This window comes from Eleginops maclovinus, chromosome 18 (assembly GCF_036324505.1).
Source record: "Eleginops maclovinus isolate JMC-PN-2008 ecotype Puerto Natales chromosome 18, JC_Emac_rtc_rv5, whole genome shotgun sequence".
In the NCBI taxonomy this organism is placed as follows: domain Eukaryota; kingdom Metazoa; phylum Chordata; class Actinopteri; order Perciformes; family Eleginopidae; genus Eleginops; species Eleginops maclovinus.
The window spans coordinates 17,112,031-17,131,378 of record NC_086366.1 but is presented as its reverse complement, the minus strand read 5'-3'; the positions used below and the strand labels follow the sequence as shown (position 1 = coordinate 17,131,378).

General features: G+C 39.5%; 2 protein-coding genes across 3 annotated transcripts; one reads left to right on the top strand and one right to left on the bottom strand.

Annotated features, from left to right (window-relative positions):
• The first annotated feature begins 1,175 nt into the window (after positions 1 to 1,175).
• LOC134880486 (odorant receptor 131-2-like) lies at positions 1,176 to 11,642 on the top strand. The gene is made up of 5 exons (XM_063907435.1): positions 1,176 to 1,253; positions 1,527 to 1,601; positions 8,021 to 8,517; positions 11,290 to 11,431; positions 11,631 to 11,642. The coding sequence occupies exons 1-5, from the start codon at positions 1,176 to 1,178 to the stop codon at positions 11,640 to 11,642; spliced, it is 804 nt and encodes a 267-aa protein (XP_063763505.1).
• A 577-nt stretch (positions 11,643 to 12,219) lies between these two features.
• On the bottom strand, positions 12,220 to 14,583 carry LOC134880452 (diablo IAP-binding mitochondrial protein-like). 2 transcript variants are annotated; one of them, XM_063907394.1, is made up of 6 exons: positions 14,253 to 14,583; positions 13,998 to 14,121; positions 13,748 to 13,873; positions 13,344 to 13,454; positions 13,109 to 13,205; positions 12,220 to 12,858 (listed from the first exon to the last, which is right to left on the bottom strand). In XM_063907394.1, exons 1-6 carry the CDS (start codon positions 14,387 to 14,389, stop codon positions 12,656 to 12,658), a joined length of 798 nt encoding a protein of 265 aa, XP_063763464.1. In that variant the 5' UTR covers positions 14,390 to 14,583; the 3' UTR covers positions 12,220 to 12,655. The 2 variants fall into 2 exon arrangements, with proteins under 2 accessions (XP_063763464.1, XP_063763463.1); XM_063907393.1 differs by having other exon boundaries at positions 13,998 to 14,124; positions 14,253 to 14,582.
• Positions 14,584 to 19,348: the final 4,765 nt, after the last annotated feature.

Genomic DNA, 19,348 nt, shown 5'->3' with positions numbered 1-19,348 from the left:
AAGGGGACTCCTTAGTCTTGTTGGGAGACTTCAACGCACACGTGGGCAATGATGGAGACACTTGGAGGGGTGTGATTGGGAGGAACGGCCCCCCCGATCTGAACCGGAGTGGTGGTTTGTTACTGGACTTCTGTGCTAGTCAAGGATTGGCCATAACAAACACCATGTTTTCAAACATAAGGATCTCACAAGTGTAAGTGGTACCAGAGCACCCTAGGCAGAAGATCCATGATCGATTTTGTTATCGTATCATCGGACCTGAGGCTGCATGTTTTGGACACTCGGGGGAAGAGAGGGGTGGAGTTGTCAACGGATCACCATCTGGTGGTGAGTTGGGTCGAGTGGCAGGGGAAGCCTCTGGACAGACCTGGTAAGCCCAAACGTGTAGTGCGGTTTGAACTGGGAACGTCTGGAGGAATCCCAAGTCCAGGAGGCCTTCAACTCACACCTCCGGCGGAGCTTTTCAGGCATCCCTGTGGAGGCTGGGGACATTGAACCAGAGTGGGCGGTGTTCAAAGCCTCTATTGCCGAAGCTGCGGCGGGGAGCTGTGGTCTCAAGGTCTTAGGTGCCTCAAGGAGCGGTAACCCTCGAACCTCCTGGTGGTCAGGGAAGCAGGGAACTATCCAAGCTGTGTACAGTAAGGATGGGACGCTGTTGACCTCAACTGATAGTGTGTTAGGGCGGTGGAAGGAACACTTTGAGGAACTCCTGAACCCGACAACTCCGCCCTCTATGTTAGAGGTGGAGCTGGAGTATCACGGGGGGAAGTCACTGAGGTAAACAAACAAATCCACAGTTGCAAAGCCCCGGGGGTGGGTGAGACCCGCCCAGAAATGCTGAAGGCTCTGGGTGTTAAGGACTGTCATGGTTGACACGTCTCATCAACATTGCGTGGAAGTCAGAAACAGTACCGAAGGAGTGGCAGACCGGGGTAGTGGTTCCTCTTTTTGAAAAGGGTGATCAGAGGGTGTGTGCCAATTACAGAGGCATCACATTACTCAGCCTCCCCGGGAAAGTTTACTCTAAGGTACTGGAAAGGAGGGTCTGGCCGATTGTCGAACCTCAGATTGAGGAGGAACAATGCGGATTTCGTCCTGGACGTGGAACGACGGACCAGCTTTTTACTCTCGCAAGGATCCTGGAGGGGGCCTGGGAGTATGTTCATCCGGTCTACATGTGCTTTGTGGATTTGGAGAAGCGTATGACCAGGTTCCCAAGGGAGATACTGTGGGAGATGCTGCGGGAGTATGGGGTGAGGGGTTCTTTACCCAGGGCCATCCAATCTCTGTACTCCCAAAGCGAGAGCCATGTCCGGGTCCTCGGTAGCACGTTGAACCGATTTCCGATGAGGGTTGGCCTTCGCCAGGGCTGCACTTTGTCACCAATCCTGTTTGTGATATTCATGGACAGGATTTCGAGGCGTAGTCGTGGGGGAGGGGGTCTGCAGTTCGATAGGCTAAGGATTGCACCACTGCTTTTTGCAGATGATGTGTTCCTAATGGCTTCATCAGTCTGTGACCTTCAGCATTCACTGGATCTGTTCGCGGCCGAGTGTGAAGCGGCTGGGATGAAGATCAGCACCTCCAAATCTGAGGCCATGGTTCTCAGCAGGAAACCGATGGACTGTCCACTCCAGGTAGGGAATGAGGCCTTACCCCAAGTGAAGGAGTTCAAGTATCTCGGGGTCTTGTTCTCGAGTGAGGGAACAATGGAGCGTAAGATGGGCCGGGGAATCGGAGCAGCGGTAGCTGTACTGCAGTCGCTTTACCGCACCGTTGTGACAAAAAGGGAGCTGAGCCAGAGGGCAAAGCTCTCTGTCTACCTCGCCTTTTTCATTCCTACCCTCACCTATGGTCATGAAGGATGGGTCATGACCAAAAGAACGAGATCGCAGATACAAGCGGCCGAAATGGGATTTCTCCGCAGGGTGGCTGGCATCTCCCTTAGGGATAAGGTGAGAAGTTCAGTCATCTGGGAGGGACTCGGAGTAGAACCGCTGCTCCTTCGCGTTGAAAGGAGCCAGTTGAGGTGGCACCTAGTGAGGGTGCCACCTGGGCGCCTCTCTAGGGAGGTGTTCCAGGCACGTCCAGCTGGGAAGAGACCGAGGGATAGACCTAGGACCAGGTGGAAGGATTATATCTCTTCGTTGGCCTGGGAGCGTCTTGGAATCCCCCAGTCAGAGCTGGCTGATGTGGCCAGGGAAAGAGAAGTTTGGGGCTCTCTGCTGGAGCTGTTACCTCCGCGACCCTGACGGATAAGCGCGAGAAGATGGATGGATGGATGGATGAATGGATGGATGGATGGATGGACAATACAATAGAAATATCTTCCGACAACATTGAATCCAAAAGTCCTAATTAACAAAGCAGTCTTTAAATAATTAATGATGCCCTTAGTCATCACTTTTAATTACTTCACTAGAGTTTATCATTACACAGAGGAATACAGATAACAGGCTAATTATGATCATCATTATGTTTAACAAAACATTTTGTGATTATGAAAAACAAGCCAAGGCTATCAGTGTAATATCTCATAATGATGACTATCAGAATGTAGTGTCTGTACGAGCCATACACTTTCAGCACTCTAGGCCAGTAAACATATAACAACATATTTAAAAAAGCCCCCCATATTGAGGTCAGCACATTTTTTAGGACCCCTTTAATCAAAATCCATTATGCTTTAATATCGGCTCTAACTTCCTCTTCTAACTGCTGATTCTCACCTGGCAGTTGATGTAGTTGTTGGCAGTTGGTGAACACATGCTTGTGTTTAATCACCTCTGAGGTAACATCTGGATCTGTTGGTCAGTCGGTCCACAACTTTTGTGCAGGCTGAAAAACCCCAAAGGATATTCGGTGGATTTGCATTACTTTTTTTTTTGGAGCATGGCCCTTATACGATGTATTCTAGACAGCATAGTGACTCCTGATCTTTTTATCAAGCAGGTTGACAGGTTTAATTCAAAGTTAAATGTCTGTGTTACAATTCCACTTCAGGGTAAATCCAACTGACGATTGGTGACACTTGTGTATGTATTGCTCTACCAAGCTAATGTAAACACAGACCATATTACTTCCAAAACATGTTGTGCATTATTTCTGGTACAGCACAAACAGTGGGGCAAAAAAGTATTTAGTCAGCCACCAATTGTGCAAGTTCTCCCATTTAAAAAGATGAGAGAGGCCTGTAATTTTTATCATAGGTATACCTCAACTATGAGAGACAAAATGAGAACAAAAATCCAGAAAATCACATTGTAGGATTTTTAAAGAATTTATTTCAAATTATTGTGGAAAATAAGTATTTGGTCAATAACAAAAGTTCATCTCAATACTTTGTTATATACCCTTTGTTGGCAATGACAGAGGTCAAACGTTTTCTGTAAGTCTTCACAAGGTTTTCACACACTGTTGCTGGTATTTTGGCCCATTCCTCCATGCAGATCTCCTCTAAAGCAGTGATGTTTTGGGGCTGTCGCTGGGCAACACGGACTTTCAACACCCTCCAAAGATTTTCTATGGGGTTGAGATCTGGAGACTGGCTAGGCCACTCCAGGACCTTGAAATGCTTCTTACGAAGCCACTCCTTCGTTGCCCTGGCGGTGTGTTTGGGATCATTGTCATGCTGAAAGACTCAGCCACGCTTCATCTTCAGTGCCCTTGCTGATGGAGGAGGTTTTCACTCAAAATCTCACGATAAATGGCCCCATTCATTCTTTCCTTTACACGGATCAGTCGTCCTGGTCCCTTTGCAGAAAAACAGCCCCAAAGCCTGATGTTTCCACCCCCATGCTTCACAGTAGGTATGGTGTTCTTTGGATGCAACTCTGCATTCTTTCTCCTCCAAACACGACGAGTTGAGTTTTTACCAAAAAGTTCTATTTTGGTTTCATCTGACCATATGACATTCTCCCAATCCTCTTCTGGATCATCCAAATGCCCTCTAGCAAACTTCAGACGGGCCTGGACATGTACTGGCTTAAGCAGGGGGACGCGTCTGGAACTGCAGGATTTAAGTCCCTGGCGGCGTAGTGTGTTACTGATGGTAGCCTCTGTTACTTTGGTCCCAGCTCTCTGCAGGTCATTCACTAGGTCCCCCCGTGTGGTTCTGGGATTTTTGCTCACTGTTCTTGTGATCATTTTGACCCCACGGGGTGAGATCTTGCGCGGAGCCCCAGATGGAGGGAGATTAGCAGTGGTCTTGTACGTCTTCCATTTTCTAATAATTGCTCCCACAGTTGATTTCTTCACACCAAGCTGCTTACCTATTGCAGATTCAGTTTTCCCAGCCTGGTGCAGGTCTACAATTTTGTCTCTGGTCTCCTTTGACAGCTCTTTGGTCTTGGCCATAGAGGAGTTTGGAGTATGACTGTTTGAGGTTGTGGACAGGTGTCTTTTATACTGATAACGAGTTCAAAAAGGTGCCCTTAATACAGGTAACGAGTGGAGGACAGAGGAGCCTCTTAAAGAAGAAGTTACAGGTCTGTGAGAGCCAGAAATCTTGCTTGTTTGTAGGTGACCAAATACTTATTTTACAGAGGAATTGACCAATTAATTCATTAAAAATCCTACAATGTGATTTCCTGGATTGTTTCCCCCATTCTGTCTCTCATAGTTGAAGTGTACCTATGATAAAAATTACAGGCCTCTCTCATCTTTTTAAATGGGAGAACTTGCACAATTGGTGGCTGACTAAAAAATGTTTTGCCCCACTGTAGCTTCCTCAGTGTTTACCGCTAGAATAAAGCCATTATATGTATTTTATATAAAAGTCCCAGTCACAGACACACAGCTGCAGGAGGGGATTCAGCTAGACGACTGTATATGGGGCGGGGACAATAGGTTGGGAAGTGGGCGGGACATTGCCAGGAGTTCAATGAAAACCAGCCCACATTTCCGATATGACGTCAAGTCTGCAGCAAACCTGGATCAGCTCCATTGTATCCCCGTTTTTACAGATGTGGGTAAGGAGGAAAAGACAGAGAGTTGTATTTTCTGATACTTTGTGAGTCTCCTTACACACCGGTGAGGGGACACATATTTATGTATAAAAGACATCAAAAAGTGCAGTTGCATAATACGTGACCTTTAACATCATCATTGGGAGCATCTTGTCATGACGACGTGTGCTGTAGATTCTGTAGCTTTTACAATTAAAAGTAGTTAGTTTTTTTGATGATAACAGAAACAGCATGACAACTCAAAACTTAAAAACTGTTTTCCCATGCTGTGCCATCTTCATTCAGAGCTCCAAATAAACAAGGGATGGTATCAATAATTAAAGGACCAATTAACTTTCATCTTTAATGAGTTTCACAGCAGTTTATTTGCCATAAGAGAATATTGATGCTCAACTCATTAGCATCACTGTTTTCTTTGGAGTGTAAATCCACATGGACAAAAACAAACCTTGTCTGCGGAGTGCCCATCACCCTCATATTCCCTCATGATATCTCTGTGTTAGCTACTGCGAGTTACTAAGTGCACAGACAAGACAATGACATCAGTCTAAAATGTTATTACAAAACAAGCAAGTACCTATTCTAACTTTTGACAAACCGGTGCTTCAGTTTCCCTGACCGTTACATTAATGACTAGATGGTTGGTTTAATATGTCCAAATTTTGAGTTTTATACCACCCCTTGTGTTTATTGTGTGGTTTATGACACTGTTAAAGCTCAGTTTGTTTCCTCAACCCAAACATTAGCAAACACAGATTTAGAAAACAATCTGTACTCTATAAAAGAAGTCAGCAATAATATATTTAGTCTAACAGCCCAAAAACTCAATTAAATTGTCCACCATATTCTTTGCGCTGCATTACAAATAAAGTAAGCATCCAATGCAGCATTAAAACTATATGATATGAAGGGTGCTTGGCAAAAAATGTGAATTCTGATACCGGTTTGGCTCTGGATAGGGATGGCCATTGCTAAAACAAGAGAAAGGACAGCGTAATGTATGTATCAGGGATCATGTTAGCTGGGATTTAACATGCTAGCCAACTAACATACCCACTGATAGGATTTTGCAAGCAATCCCTAAGGTTAGCCATGGATCTGGCGTTGGTGTCTCCTAACATTAGCTGTTTCATTTATTTGCAAACAGCAATCAGAATCTGATCCGAATCAGAATCGGTTTTATTACCAAATACAGTAGGTATATTTAAATTCCAAGCTAGCAAATGTACCAGCTAGATCTGACCGGGAATCCAGACAGTATTATGACAGTATATAGTAATTCATTGTTGGCATTAACCAACACTATCCAGCAAAAAACACATTAATATACTTTATTTATACATAAAACAAGGCTTTGATGATGACCCGTACTCAATGGGTTTAACATTTGTTTTTAATAAATTCCATGTTCTGTAAGTTAGTGACTCAAAATCAATAGGACAGTGTTTTATTACACTCAACAAATAAGACACACCTGTATAATTGGATTTTCTATTTTCTATAACATGTATATGTATACATATTATATATATATATATATGTATATATATATATACATAAAATTCTGCAGTTTTCCAATGAAAAGTTTCAACCCTTTTCAATACCATCCATCATGTGACCCAATGACTCCATAATCATAATCATTGTTTTTTCTGTTGTTGTTTTTTTTCTTCACTTTCTATTTTGACAATGTTTCATTTATTTTTAATAGATTTCTTTTCATGGGACCTAATGTCCCCCAAATCAAAAACAACTTTTGAAGGATTTTATTCCAGTTTAACATGATTTTAGTTATCATTCTACACTATGTGAATACTACTATAGTAAATCATCAGTTTCTTGATTGAAAAACATGCTTTTCTCCTGCTTCATACATGTAAATGGAAAAACATTGTTGATTTCTGTCTTTTAATTAAAGGTAACCTATTATGCTATATGTGAACAATATATTATAGGGCCATAGCTATACAAAGCATGTCTCTGAAGTGTTTTGCTCAAAAAAATGAACAGATCACCCGTTGTAGCATGCCTCATACCCGTGTATTTAATTGGCGGAAGCTTCTTTTCTTCTTCTTTTTGGCATCCATAAATGATACATTACAACTTTTTACTGAAGAGCACCGGGTTTGCCTTGCACTTGTGTGATATAAAATGGCACAGTTTAACAAAAAAATGAAAAGGATCTACACAAATCTGTTGAGATTCTCAAAACATATACAGATTTGCAAGTCACTCTAAATGTATTTGTGCCTTGTGTTTTTGGAATAACATGACTTGACAATTGTTTGGAAATACTTGTGGGACATGTACATCATACTCTCCCCCAGAGTGACATTTTTGACAGGCCGATAGCTAAGCTTGTCTAACAATCCCTCCCTCAAAAGATTGCGCAGAGTTCCGCAGAAGACATTTGTCTTCCAAAGCTGCTGCAAGCCTTTGACCGGGTCCAGCAGGTCAACTCACATCACACATTTAAACTAACATTTGTCTCACCTCATGTTGATCTGTGTTTGTGATGATGCACATTTTAACAGTTTATTTTTGTTTATGTTTTATTGTTGGATTGTGATTGTGCCACAATGTCACATTACTGAAGGGGAGGTTTGATAAATGACTGCACCTACTGTACATCTTACGACTCAGAAGAAGCTTGAAGAAACTTAAACTTGGTTCTTAGTGTTATATCTTTTACAATCTTTTTTGATATAGGAAGGTATATAATTTCATTTTGGTAGTGCATAACAACTTTTATATACAAAATGTCAGATAATAATTCAATGGCTGGTGGTAAGTTTGTGCAGGGTCAGATTGATTACCGGGTCATTATCGTGCAGATTCTGGTGGTGATTTTCCTTTGTATCAACTTGTTGCTCATTTTGACCTTTTTTTCAAAGGACCTCTTCTACACAACCATGCGCTACATCTTATTTGTTATAACTCTATTCTCTGATAGCTTTATATTAATCATGTCAGATATCCTGCTCAACTTGAGCTACTTTAGGTTCACAATGAATATTGGCTTGTGTATCATTCTCTATATTCTTTTGTCTCAGTGCAATTTTGTCACACCGATTACTTTGACAGTAATGACTCTGGAGCGCTATGTTGCCATCTGCATGCCCCTGCGACATGGGGAGCTGTGCTCCATGCGCAACACTGTGCACTGCATCCTCATCATTCTCGTCTTCAGCGCTGTACCCTGTATTGTGGTACTCTCCATCTTCCTTGCATCAGCCCCCCCTTATTTTTTTACTCAAGACAAGATTTGCAGCATGGAATTATTTGTCGTTTTCCAATGGCAGGGTCACATTAAATTAGCAGTATTTCAGTTCTACTTCTTAATTATGTCTGTAACCATCTTTTCATCCTACATTGGTATTGTGAAGGTGGTCAAAGCTGCATCAGGAGAGAATAAGAAGTCAAAATGGAAAGGGCTCAGAACGGTCATTCTTCATGCTTTCCAGTTGCTTCTCTGTCTCATCTATCTGTGGTGCCCGTTCATAGAAGCTGCAATCCTCCCAATTAATTTAGTGTTATACATTAATGTAAGGTACTTTAATTACCTAACATTTACTCTTGCTTCAAGATGTTTAAGTCCTCTCATTTACGGCCTTAGGGATGAAAAATTTGTCATTGCATTGAAATACAATGCTGTCGCAAGGCTCAGTTAACAACTCTTACCCCTACTATACATTACCCAAACTCTACCAGGCTGTCATTCTGGGATTTTAAAGTATGGCACAGCCACTTTAAAGTTAGATGGACTTGATGGCCTGACTTCTTTTTTTTTCTTCTCTCAGCTAAAGCAGCTATCCAGCCCAAAGAAAAGCAAGTATTTTAGAGACTTAATCACTCAAAAATGTATACTGCACATGTAGAAAAGCCTTTGTTTTAGAAACCCATTGCTATATTTTAAAGAGGCCTACATTTAATTTAATCTCTAAGATACAAAGCAAGCCTTAGAGAGACCTAGACTCCCTTTTGATTGATTACCTATGTGGTTCCATGCTATGGAAATATCTATCTGTGATTGACCCACATCTACTCTTTTTTAAGTGACAATGGCAGATACATTGACTTTTGGAACATAAGTTGCTACTGATTTAGTATTGTTGAAGAATTGTGTTTTTTGGTGTTCTTGCTTAGAAAGTAACTTTGTTACATTTCACATGTTGACTTTATGTGTTTAGTTGAAGAAGGAATAAAGTGTGGCCGGCTTCCTTGAACACAATGTGGACAGTTAATAATTCAGCATCTGTCCGTCATTTCTCCCTTCTACAGGGGGACAGTAATATTTAGCTGTACAACGACAGTTTTCTTACAATCATTTCCCTACCATGGACTCTGTGGGCCTGGCATTTTCCACTGTTTGCCTGCATGAAGCTTTTTAGAACTAGATACATATTGTTTAATATTAATTGTGATTTTTGTTGTTGCGGCAACCAGTGACTTTTGATTAAGAGACAGATAAGAATGGGGGAGACAGAGGGGTTGATATGCGGCACATGGTCCCGACCGGCTTTCATACCAGGTTCCCCTGCATGTGGACCTAGCCTCTGTAGATGGGCTGCCATCTCCACCAACTGAGCTATAGTGCAGCTGTACTACTTCGATGTTTAGGGAGATGTATGTTAATTAAAAAAATGCTATATGTAAAAACATTTTGTTACTTTTTGTTTTGATGTAAAACACAAGTAAACAGTAAAGACAACCGATTGGCTGATATGTATTTGTAAATTGTGCATTTTATTAACATTTGCAGTCCTGTTGTAAAAGATTGGAGTTGTACAATCACATTTAACATTAAGATAAATGAATTGGCCTAAAGAGGGAAATCTATTCAAAGCTATGTTTTACAGAGATGAAACCATGGGGGAGAAAGGAGGTCAAAATCTTTCTGAAGGACCGCAACGCTGCCTTCCGATCTAATGACAGAGGACAGAAAAGTGAACTCCACAAAATGTAACACCAGAAGACATAAGCTGGCATAGATTTACATAATTAAATGAGGAATGATTTGCCACAAACAAAATTGTTTTGAAGTGCAAAAGTACTTTGAAATGCTTCTTCCCTATGATTTTGTTAATATGCCACATCTTTTTATTGTTATACAGTATGTCACTTCCAAGTATTGATAGATTGCCCCTTTTTACTAATACTTGTTAATCTTTCTTTTTTAATTACTATGACATGTGCCTATGTCTGTGTGTGAGAGTGCATGTTTGGATTGTTAAATGTACCATTCAAGAGCTGTACAGAAAACGTGGTTGTACAACGTGTCCAATGAAAATAACAAAATTCAGTTTTTCATTATCAGCTCCATACTCCCGCTGACATTTACTGTGAGGTTAAGTCCCTAGCGGCCTGTAAAATTCCACTATCTGCTCTTTACTTTCCATCCTCTATTTCTTTCTCTTTCTTATCCATTTTTACCATGGCTATAATAAAGAATGAAAGAAAAACCTACAATAACCTTTAAGAAGATTGGACTATATAATTAAATTGATTGAGTGACATGAGTATGAGGAGACTGAGCAACTGTCTATAAATGCATAAAAGTATGGTTTCAGAAATGTTTCTTTAAACATGAAAAACAAAGTGACTATTAATGATCTACAGTAGAGTCAACGAAATATGTATCTTATATCTGCTTTTGCTAATTTGTTTGATAGTCAAAAGTTTGCCCTACTACATTTCCTCTTTGTATTGGATAATTTTGAAAAAACAGGATCAACTAAATATGATTTCCATCTGGAGTATATTTCAGTTCAATGTATAGAACTCTATCTTTCCAAATATGGATAGCAATTAAATGAAGGAGATTAGCAGGTGGGGATGATCACCAGAGAGCTGTTATTGGTCATGTTTCGTTTTTTATACAAAGTGTTTAAGGCTCCGTCATTAGAAATAGACACAGATGTCTCTGTAAACCTTCCATGCTGATCTGAGAGTCATCTGAGAGAAGTCTGTGCCAGAAGACTTTAAAGACAAGAACGCCCCAGAATAAAACCAATTTCTGCTTGGCAATGCCGTCATGGAGGTTTACCGGACCCTTATTGTGTCGATCCTGCTGGTGATTTTTGTTTACATTAACTTGTTGCTAATTTTTACCTTTTCTTAAAAAGGAGTGCTGCTACACCAACACTCGCTACTTCTTATTTGCTGTTGCACTAGTATCTGTTAGCTTGTTGTTGGTCATCTCTGCTATCACTTTCATGTTTGCCTATTTCAGTTTTGCTATACAAGTTGGCATTTGTATCATTCTCTATATTATTTTTGTTGCTGTACTTCAGATTGATCGAAAGTTACCTATTAATGTCAGGTACAATAACTACATAATTTGTATACTATCACCAAGATGTCTGAGTCCTCTCATTTCTGGCCTAAGGGACACAATTGTTTCTCATGCAGTGAAAGGCTTTGCTTTCTTTGGCTTGTATAAAAAAAGTTCTCATTGTAATTCGGTTTGTTGTTATAACTGGAATTTGACTACATTGCTATAAAAAGAAACAACTGTTAACCCCACAATAGATATTATTATTGCAAGTACACTGAATGTTTATCACTTCAGAAATGACATGTGCATATTTTTGCTTTATTTATTCATGTTTGTTGCGGTATACCCAGTCTTGTCATTCAGATGGCTTTGTTTTTGTTGCGCAGAACATTGACTAATTAAATTGACTTGGCATTTTAGCAATTTGATTTTAGAAGAGTTCAACCTAAATCAGCTGATGCTGACATTTTATAATTCCCAAAATATCACAAACTGCATACAGTTCACCTAGCCAAAAGAAAGTATTGGGACCTGGATCAATTTGAACTAACAGAAGTTCAACACGTTTTTTTTTTTTCTTTTTCTGTGCTATTTATTGATTTTTACCGGACTTGACACTTTAATTTGTTCAACCTTGCGAGTCTGCTTGTGTCTTATCATGGCAAATGTGCTTCTGGAGACATCAACTATGGCAGGACAGCTACAGAGGAGGTTTCGAGTCATTTTTCTGTCTGTTTTGGTCCAAGTGGCCATTTCCCACTGCAATGCCTTTTGTTTGCGCAAATGGTAATATATAGTTGCTAATTTAAAATGTATCTGAAAATTGTAAAACTGTTTAAAATCGCTGTCATCTGATTTTGTCACTTTTACAGTAGCCACTGTGTCCTGTTCCTGCATCCTAAAACGTAACCACATAGACATATCCACTAATTTAGGATCATGTAATGCGATGACAAACAAGGACCCATAATCGCATTAAGTCAAATACTCAAAGATTTATTTCAATTGTTCTATTACATGAACAGGGAGAAATACAATAGTGGAAAAGACAGCTTTAAAATAGAATAAATATACAATAAACAACAATGTAATCCAAAGTCGGATAAGCCCGCACTCCATACCCGCACTCCAGCCAATACATACTGAAGAATTGAATCATTATTTAATCACTGATCACAAAAGAGCTGCTAAAATTAACTTAACCAATAAATAGTCTTACAAAATGATTAATGCAATATTAAAGAATTACAAATAGAAGACACTTATTTCATTCAGTTTGTTAAATGTTGATCTTCTTTTGGTAAATGCAAACAGATAGAGATCTTACAGGCTCAAAAATAAATAGAGACATGATCAATCAAAGAGAGCTCTTTTAAGGTGAGAAGATTTCCAGAATCTCTGTCTTTTTATCTTAGTCCTCTCGTAGATAAGCCTCATGCACCTCATGCTCCTCTCCGTCTAGAAAGGCAACATATTCTGCCATCCTTTGGATCTCTTCTGCTTTAGTCTCGGCCAACTTCTTATCTGCAGTCGCTGCCAGTTTCCGAGCTTCCCCCACCTGCGACTGGGCCACCTGAATGCTTGCCCTCACTGTGATGGAGGCCTGATCGGCTCCTGGAAATACACATGAAAACACACATTTAGTAAGTGCTAAGAAAGTTCAAGGGTTGACATAACATTAAGTTAAAATATTAGCTGTGGAGCTTAAGAAGGTTCAATCAACTTAACTTTACCTAAGATCTACTGATTTGTACACATGGTATCGTAAGAGTGACTTTAATCCCTTCCTTGTTCCTTCATTATAAATACAGCAACATTTCACTGAGCCTTAAGAGATGCAGCTGTCCTTAGACATTTTACCAACCTGAAGAGTATGCTGCCTCGGCTGACATTTCGCACAAATTGACAGAATTGATCCAGTTTGTCTCAAAGCGTTTGCACTCCTGTAGCCTGTCACTTGCCTGTAAGGGCAGAGAGATAAGAACAGAGATGAGAACCAGTCAATATTATAAATGTATCTATTCTATCCTTTTTGAAAGCTCTTTTTAAATGCCCAAAATGCTAGAGTACATTTAAGTTTATTTTCAAAATCAACTTACCTCTGCACGCTGGCTATTGATCGCTGCCAGAAACGATTCCTCCTCTGATGTGGTCAGTTTTCCCAGTGAAGCTAAATACCGTCTTTGGACAGCAATGCGTGTGTGTACAGCCTGTTAGCAAGCAGAGGAAGGACTGACAGTCAGGGACGGTACATGGCCATTCAAGTAACTGAAGTTAGTGTCATTTCTTAACAGTATTATTCTTAGTGTAAACTCATGAAAAGATGCAGGGATTTAAATCATAACTATTGGTGACACATCTGCCATTTACCCCTAACAATATGGACAATGATGTTCGTTGTGTTGTTTATGGTAGCCTGATTTTTCTTTTGATTTTTCTTCTTAGACTGAGGTTGGCAATCATAAGCTGTTAATATAATGCTGCACATTGGATGAAAACCTACCTTTGAATAATCTGTAAGGGCATTTACGAGAGCCAATGAGGTCTGGGACAGCAAAGTACCGGAACTGTCTGTAACCACAGAGGCTGCCCTTCTGATCAGGGAGTCGTGAGAGAGGTTTTCAATTTGCTAAAGGTGGTAAAGAAAAAATAATTCAAACTCAATTCTTTGCACAGAAAATAAGAACAAGAACAGACTTTTTTCAAACCAACACGAGAGGTGTTCAGTTGCTTTGCATTGGTTTCTGACATACCTGTGTGAAAGGAACAGCAAGCCCATGTCCAAGACTTGAAGGCCCTCTGTGTGCAGTATCTGTCCGTATCTGTCCCAATATGTGGACTCCAGGTTCCCTTTTACTGAATAGCACACTCTCAGAACTGCTGTAGAAAAATAAGGACAAAATGTAAGTGGGTTGAAAAGTCATGAGCTTTAAAAGGCAGCACAAATTATAGACTGTGCTTCAGCTACATACTGCACTATATGGCATTTCTTATTATTCATAACCTACCTTAGGAGACGGATGCAGGCTGCTCCTTTCCTGAGAGCACTCTTGTTGGTCTGCAGCAATACAAAGTCGGCTTTATTTCGCAGAAGTCCTCCAGCAGCCCGGCTGGTGCACACTGAACACTGAGCAACAGCTTGCATTTTGCTGATGAGTTGTATCCACTGCACTTGAAGAATTTATTTCTCTATGTTAAATGAGTCGCTGACTGTAGATTTTCTGTTCTGCACGTTAATCTAATCTGCTGTACACTCACTTCTCTTTGCAAAATCAGAGAGGGAGTCTTGTTGTTGCTTGCAATCCTTCAGTCTGAATGTGACTAACTGTGGTGTCCTGTGAGTATTTGTAAGGCCCCGGCCCAACTCTATTGCGTAAAAGGCATTGATCTGTTGACTCTGTCTTCATATGTACGTATTTGGCTTTATCTGAAAAAGCTAACAGAGACAGGAATTACGTGCTGGTTTCTCTCTCTATCTTGCTCCTTTGTGTGAATGTGTATGCATAAGGGAAAGTAAGAGTTAATGAGCCAGTGTGTATTAAGCAGGATCCTCTGGCATAAATAAATTATAATATTCATAACTATGTTTTCATGCTATAGAATCATCTTAAGCTATGAATCATCGTGTTTTTGTTTTTTTAACCTTAAAATGAGACTTATATACCTATAGCAAATCCTCTTCAACTGATTAAATTCCAATTTAGACCTATTTTTTATCAGATTTTAATCAGCAAATGGATTTTTTTTTGGGACTAAGCTACTTTTCATCAGTTGTCCAAATTTGCACAATCATGCATTTAATAAAAGTGTCTCTAGCAAAAAAAATAATCATATACGTATTTAATCCGCCTTTTTGGCCTCACACTTGAAATGTTGTTCAGGTGAGATACCAGTTGACAGGCTCGTAGTCCATAAGAAGGATAAATGATTCACACCATTTGTGATTTCTATTTTCTGCATCAAAGTCTGTTTACAGCCTTTGGGAGTATCCTACATTTGGGAAAACAGCTCTTTTTTGGCTCTATAGGGAGCTGCGTCAAGGCTTTTACATTGCTGAAACTGATAAGTGATTTATTGTGAGGCAGCATCAGTCGGGCTAAAGATTCCAATGAAAAAGAAAATAATTGAGCTTAGCAGACCTTTAAAGCCTGTTTCTCATTTTTGCTACACAACGGGCCTGTAAGGGTTCATTAGCCGCTTCTAGCATAACCCAATAAAAATGTTTTTACAAGGAAGAAAGGAATAGGTGGAATAAAAAAGACCTTATCTCTGGTTCTGTGGCAATAATGTCTCCCCATGAGTACGAGATACATAAGTATAGTACCTTACTAAAGTGGTGAAGTATCTACAACACAAAATGCAGGTGTTCTTTTAATTGTAATGTAATCTCTAATACCAAAGGATGCTCTTTAATTTTAGACTACCAACTATTAGCATATAGACACTAAAAGGGAAGGGTTCTAGTTGCAAATTTCTTCCAAAAAAGGGCACATTTATGTAAGGCCTATAAGTAAGAGCGTTTTTATGCACATTATATTTCATTTGCACCCTTATTATAGGTCCCTGCTCACAGCTTCACTGAAAATAGCTTAGTTGTTTTTGACACAAGTATTTTTATAGTTCAATCAAAGTCTTGCTGGCAAAAGTTTGGCAATAGCATCATTTTGTCTGACAGACTGCAAAAAGGTTATCTGCTGAGTTAGCATCCGCTGGGGTTCAGTGGCAGAAAGTTTGTTGTGGACACAGATTTTGGTCCAATCCCCTGCAGTCCTGATTACTGACGCAGAACTTGCGTAAAGACCTGACAAGCCTCCAGTGAGCGGCCCTCAACAGAGTCAACTTGTTTGTCAAACAGATGAAAACTTCAGGTTGCACAATTAGACTCAGGAGCTTTATGTTAATAATCAACCTGATAATCACTGAGGATACGAGACCTACTGTCTAACCGGGCTCTGGAGATACAGTCACTCTCCAGTGCTGCACATGTATGTTGTTTATACTATCTCTTCATGGGTTTCACCATCTTCTTAAAAACATTACTGATTTTTCATGCATAAACGTTATCTTTCTACTGTGATTACTGACTTTCGTAATGTTTGCTCAGAGTGTGGCACTGGAAAACTGTCAAAAAAGACAATACAGCAGGGGCTCAGGGGGCGCCTTGTGTACTAAGACTGCGTCCTTACTGCACTCAATGTTTAAATCTGATCTCCATGTGGCCCTTTGCTGCATCTCCTCCCCTTTCACTACCCTTTACTGTCTACCATGTACTATAAAAAAGAATAAATAAAAAAAGACAATGCAATTTATCACCATGTTTTATGTCGGATCAGTGTTTTTCTCGTGTACCTTTGGGACTGCAGTTTATTAACATCTGAGCAGCCATACACAAACAGTACAAACCTGTAACAAGATCCATGACTTGTGATTACAAACAGGTAGGCCTATTATTGTGTATTTAAAGTGAAAAAGTCCAATTGACCCCATTCTGTTATATAATGTCACAATAACAAGCAACTTGTAAAGTAACTTTTAGTCCTGAAATGTACAGAACTGTAGAACCCCCCCCTCTGTGGTAACATATGCCACCCCTACAGACTTTGACAGCAATCATAAAAACAACATATTTTTACACTGACATGAACCATGAACCTGTTATGTACATGACAGGAATGGATAATGTTTATAAGTCTGAACTTTATTGAAGCCTAAACAACTGAAGTCTGTACGATAATACGTACATATAAGATATGTTTATAGAAATAGTTGTTCCAAAAAGATATTTAGTTCCTAACTTTGTATTTCAATTTGAATCACAGGTTGGTTAAATTAAGATGTTGTACTAAATTCTTTCAACTATGTAAAAATACGAAACTATTACAAAGTACCCAAAGTTAAAGTACTGATTTTGCAGAATGGTACAATTCATAATATTATGTATTAAAAAACTGGATTATAATAATACATGCATTAACGTTTTTTCTTGAACATGGTAGTGTAAATTATCTTTGTGATATACTCTTTGAACACCAGTGCACAAACTGCATTGAACGAGACACAGCTAGAACAACTGACCCAGCCCACTTGAAAGTGTCCACTCGGCAGGATCCCCACAGTGCCAACAATCAATATGAGTGCTCCCTTCTGCAGCTATGAAAGGTTCAGTGAATCTGCTCTGCTTCAGCAAAACAAACACTTAAAGGGACATTTTCAGCTTCTAGTGTGGCTTTCCAGTCATTCCTGTGGTTTGTTGTCCCACAACTTTAACCACTTCAGTGCATTTACTTTCACAGATGTTCACCATATCAGAGTCCTCTGCTGCACATAAGAACAATTTTACCAGTATTGCATTAGAGGTTTTTGACATTGAGGCAGCTTAATATTTTCCCACCAAACAGGACTTCTTTAGGGTTGGAAATAAGTTCGGGCAGAAAATCAAATTTTCAGTTTGTTTATGGTCATGGGGGTAGCATTTTTCAGCATCAACAAACTGAATTATATTTCTAGAAACAAATCATTTGGGCCTATATAATAGTAAGTTTGAGGTATTACAGCAGATTTCATAACTACATTGCTAAATGTTTATGCTTGTAGCCTATGTTAGCGGCCATGGCAACTAAAATGCTGTTCACTGGCTGACCATGGCCGGATTTGTGCAACTCACACAAAGCTGCTGGGGACATGGTTGCATTGTTTAGGGTTTTAGCAGAATTTAATGGTGCATGCAGCTACGATTTAAGATACATTTTGCAGATACACTTTTTACCTATTTGTATTGTGATAAGTGAGTGACACATTTTCTCTTTCATCAATCACATTGCAAACAGCAGCAGGCTATAAACAAGCAAAAACAACACTTCTAACCTGTGCTAGTGTTGAGGGACCAGCATCAAACCGCACAACGGTTATTGACAAAATTAGGAAATAAGCTAGCTGGTAAAAGCCAGACATTAAACTCAAACCGAAGGGAAAAAAAAGGTTGAACATCAGGCTTACCTTTTTCAGGGGAACCGAACTGTGTCTTCAGCGACAATCTATTGCTCCTTCTTTGCTGAAATTGGGATTTTTAACAGTTTTCTTTCTACTTGCTCTACATGAGCATAACAGGAGTTTATGATGTGATTAAGGCCCTTTAGTGGCCAAACATGATTGATGCATTGTATTGTTTTTCAGCAGCAGCATATAGGCATTTATGATATTGACAATTAGGACATATCAGTAGGAAAAGCATAGGTATAAGAAGGGCAACTACTGACGCCTGAAGCTTTTCAGGATCCAGGTATTGTGCATACTAATTCACTGCTACTCTCATTTATACACTTACAAGGAACAGTAAAAATATTAGTTTAGTAATCAAAATAATTTCAGAAATGCCCAAAAGTGTGTTATATTGATCAGGTGATAATAGTAGTTTGGAGTTTTTCTTCATTAACCAGAAACTAATGAATGCCTTAAAACAGTCCTTTTTAATGTGGTCAAACAGCAACCTATTAGGCTATCTACGCTCAATTGTGGAGTGTTTAATAATATCACATTCTATTATTAACTGTGTAATTTAGTAAAAGTATGGTGTTATTAGACCCAAGCCAAAACATGAGAACTAAATAAAGTAGTTTTTCTGGGTTTATTACTTTGCTTTTTTGAGTAGCCACTTATTACTGCTTCCACAAATACTGCAACAGGATAGATTCTGCATGTCCCCACTGAAATATGTTAATGAGAAGCATCATGGTGTATGATGATAGCATGTAAAAATGCATCTCTGGAGGAATCTGGCATGAATCAAGAAGATGTGAAATGGGCTGAACACTTCAGATAAGGGAAGAACAGCTAAGAGATGTTCTTCATCCAGTTTGATGATAAGAACAGAAATCTGATGAACAAGTTCTTAGATGAGTTGGGGTCTCTTTTATTCTAAAGGTTAGATGTATATATAATAACAGTACAAATACTCTGTTTAAATGGGTGAATAAAAGGGGAAATAGATTATATATTTTTTGTTACAAATTTTAGGTTTTATTTTAAACTATCCAGTATTTACTCATTTACAGTTTTTGTCTTACAGGTTTGCAAAAGGGTTTGCTTTATTGTCTACATTTGCAGA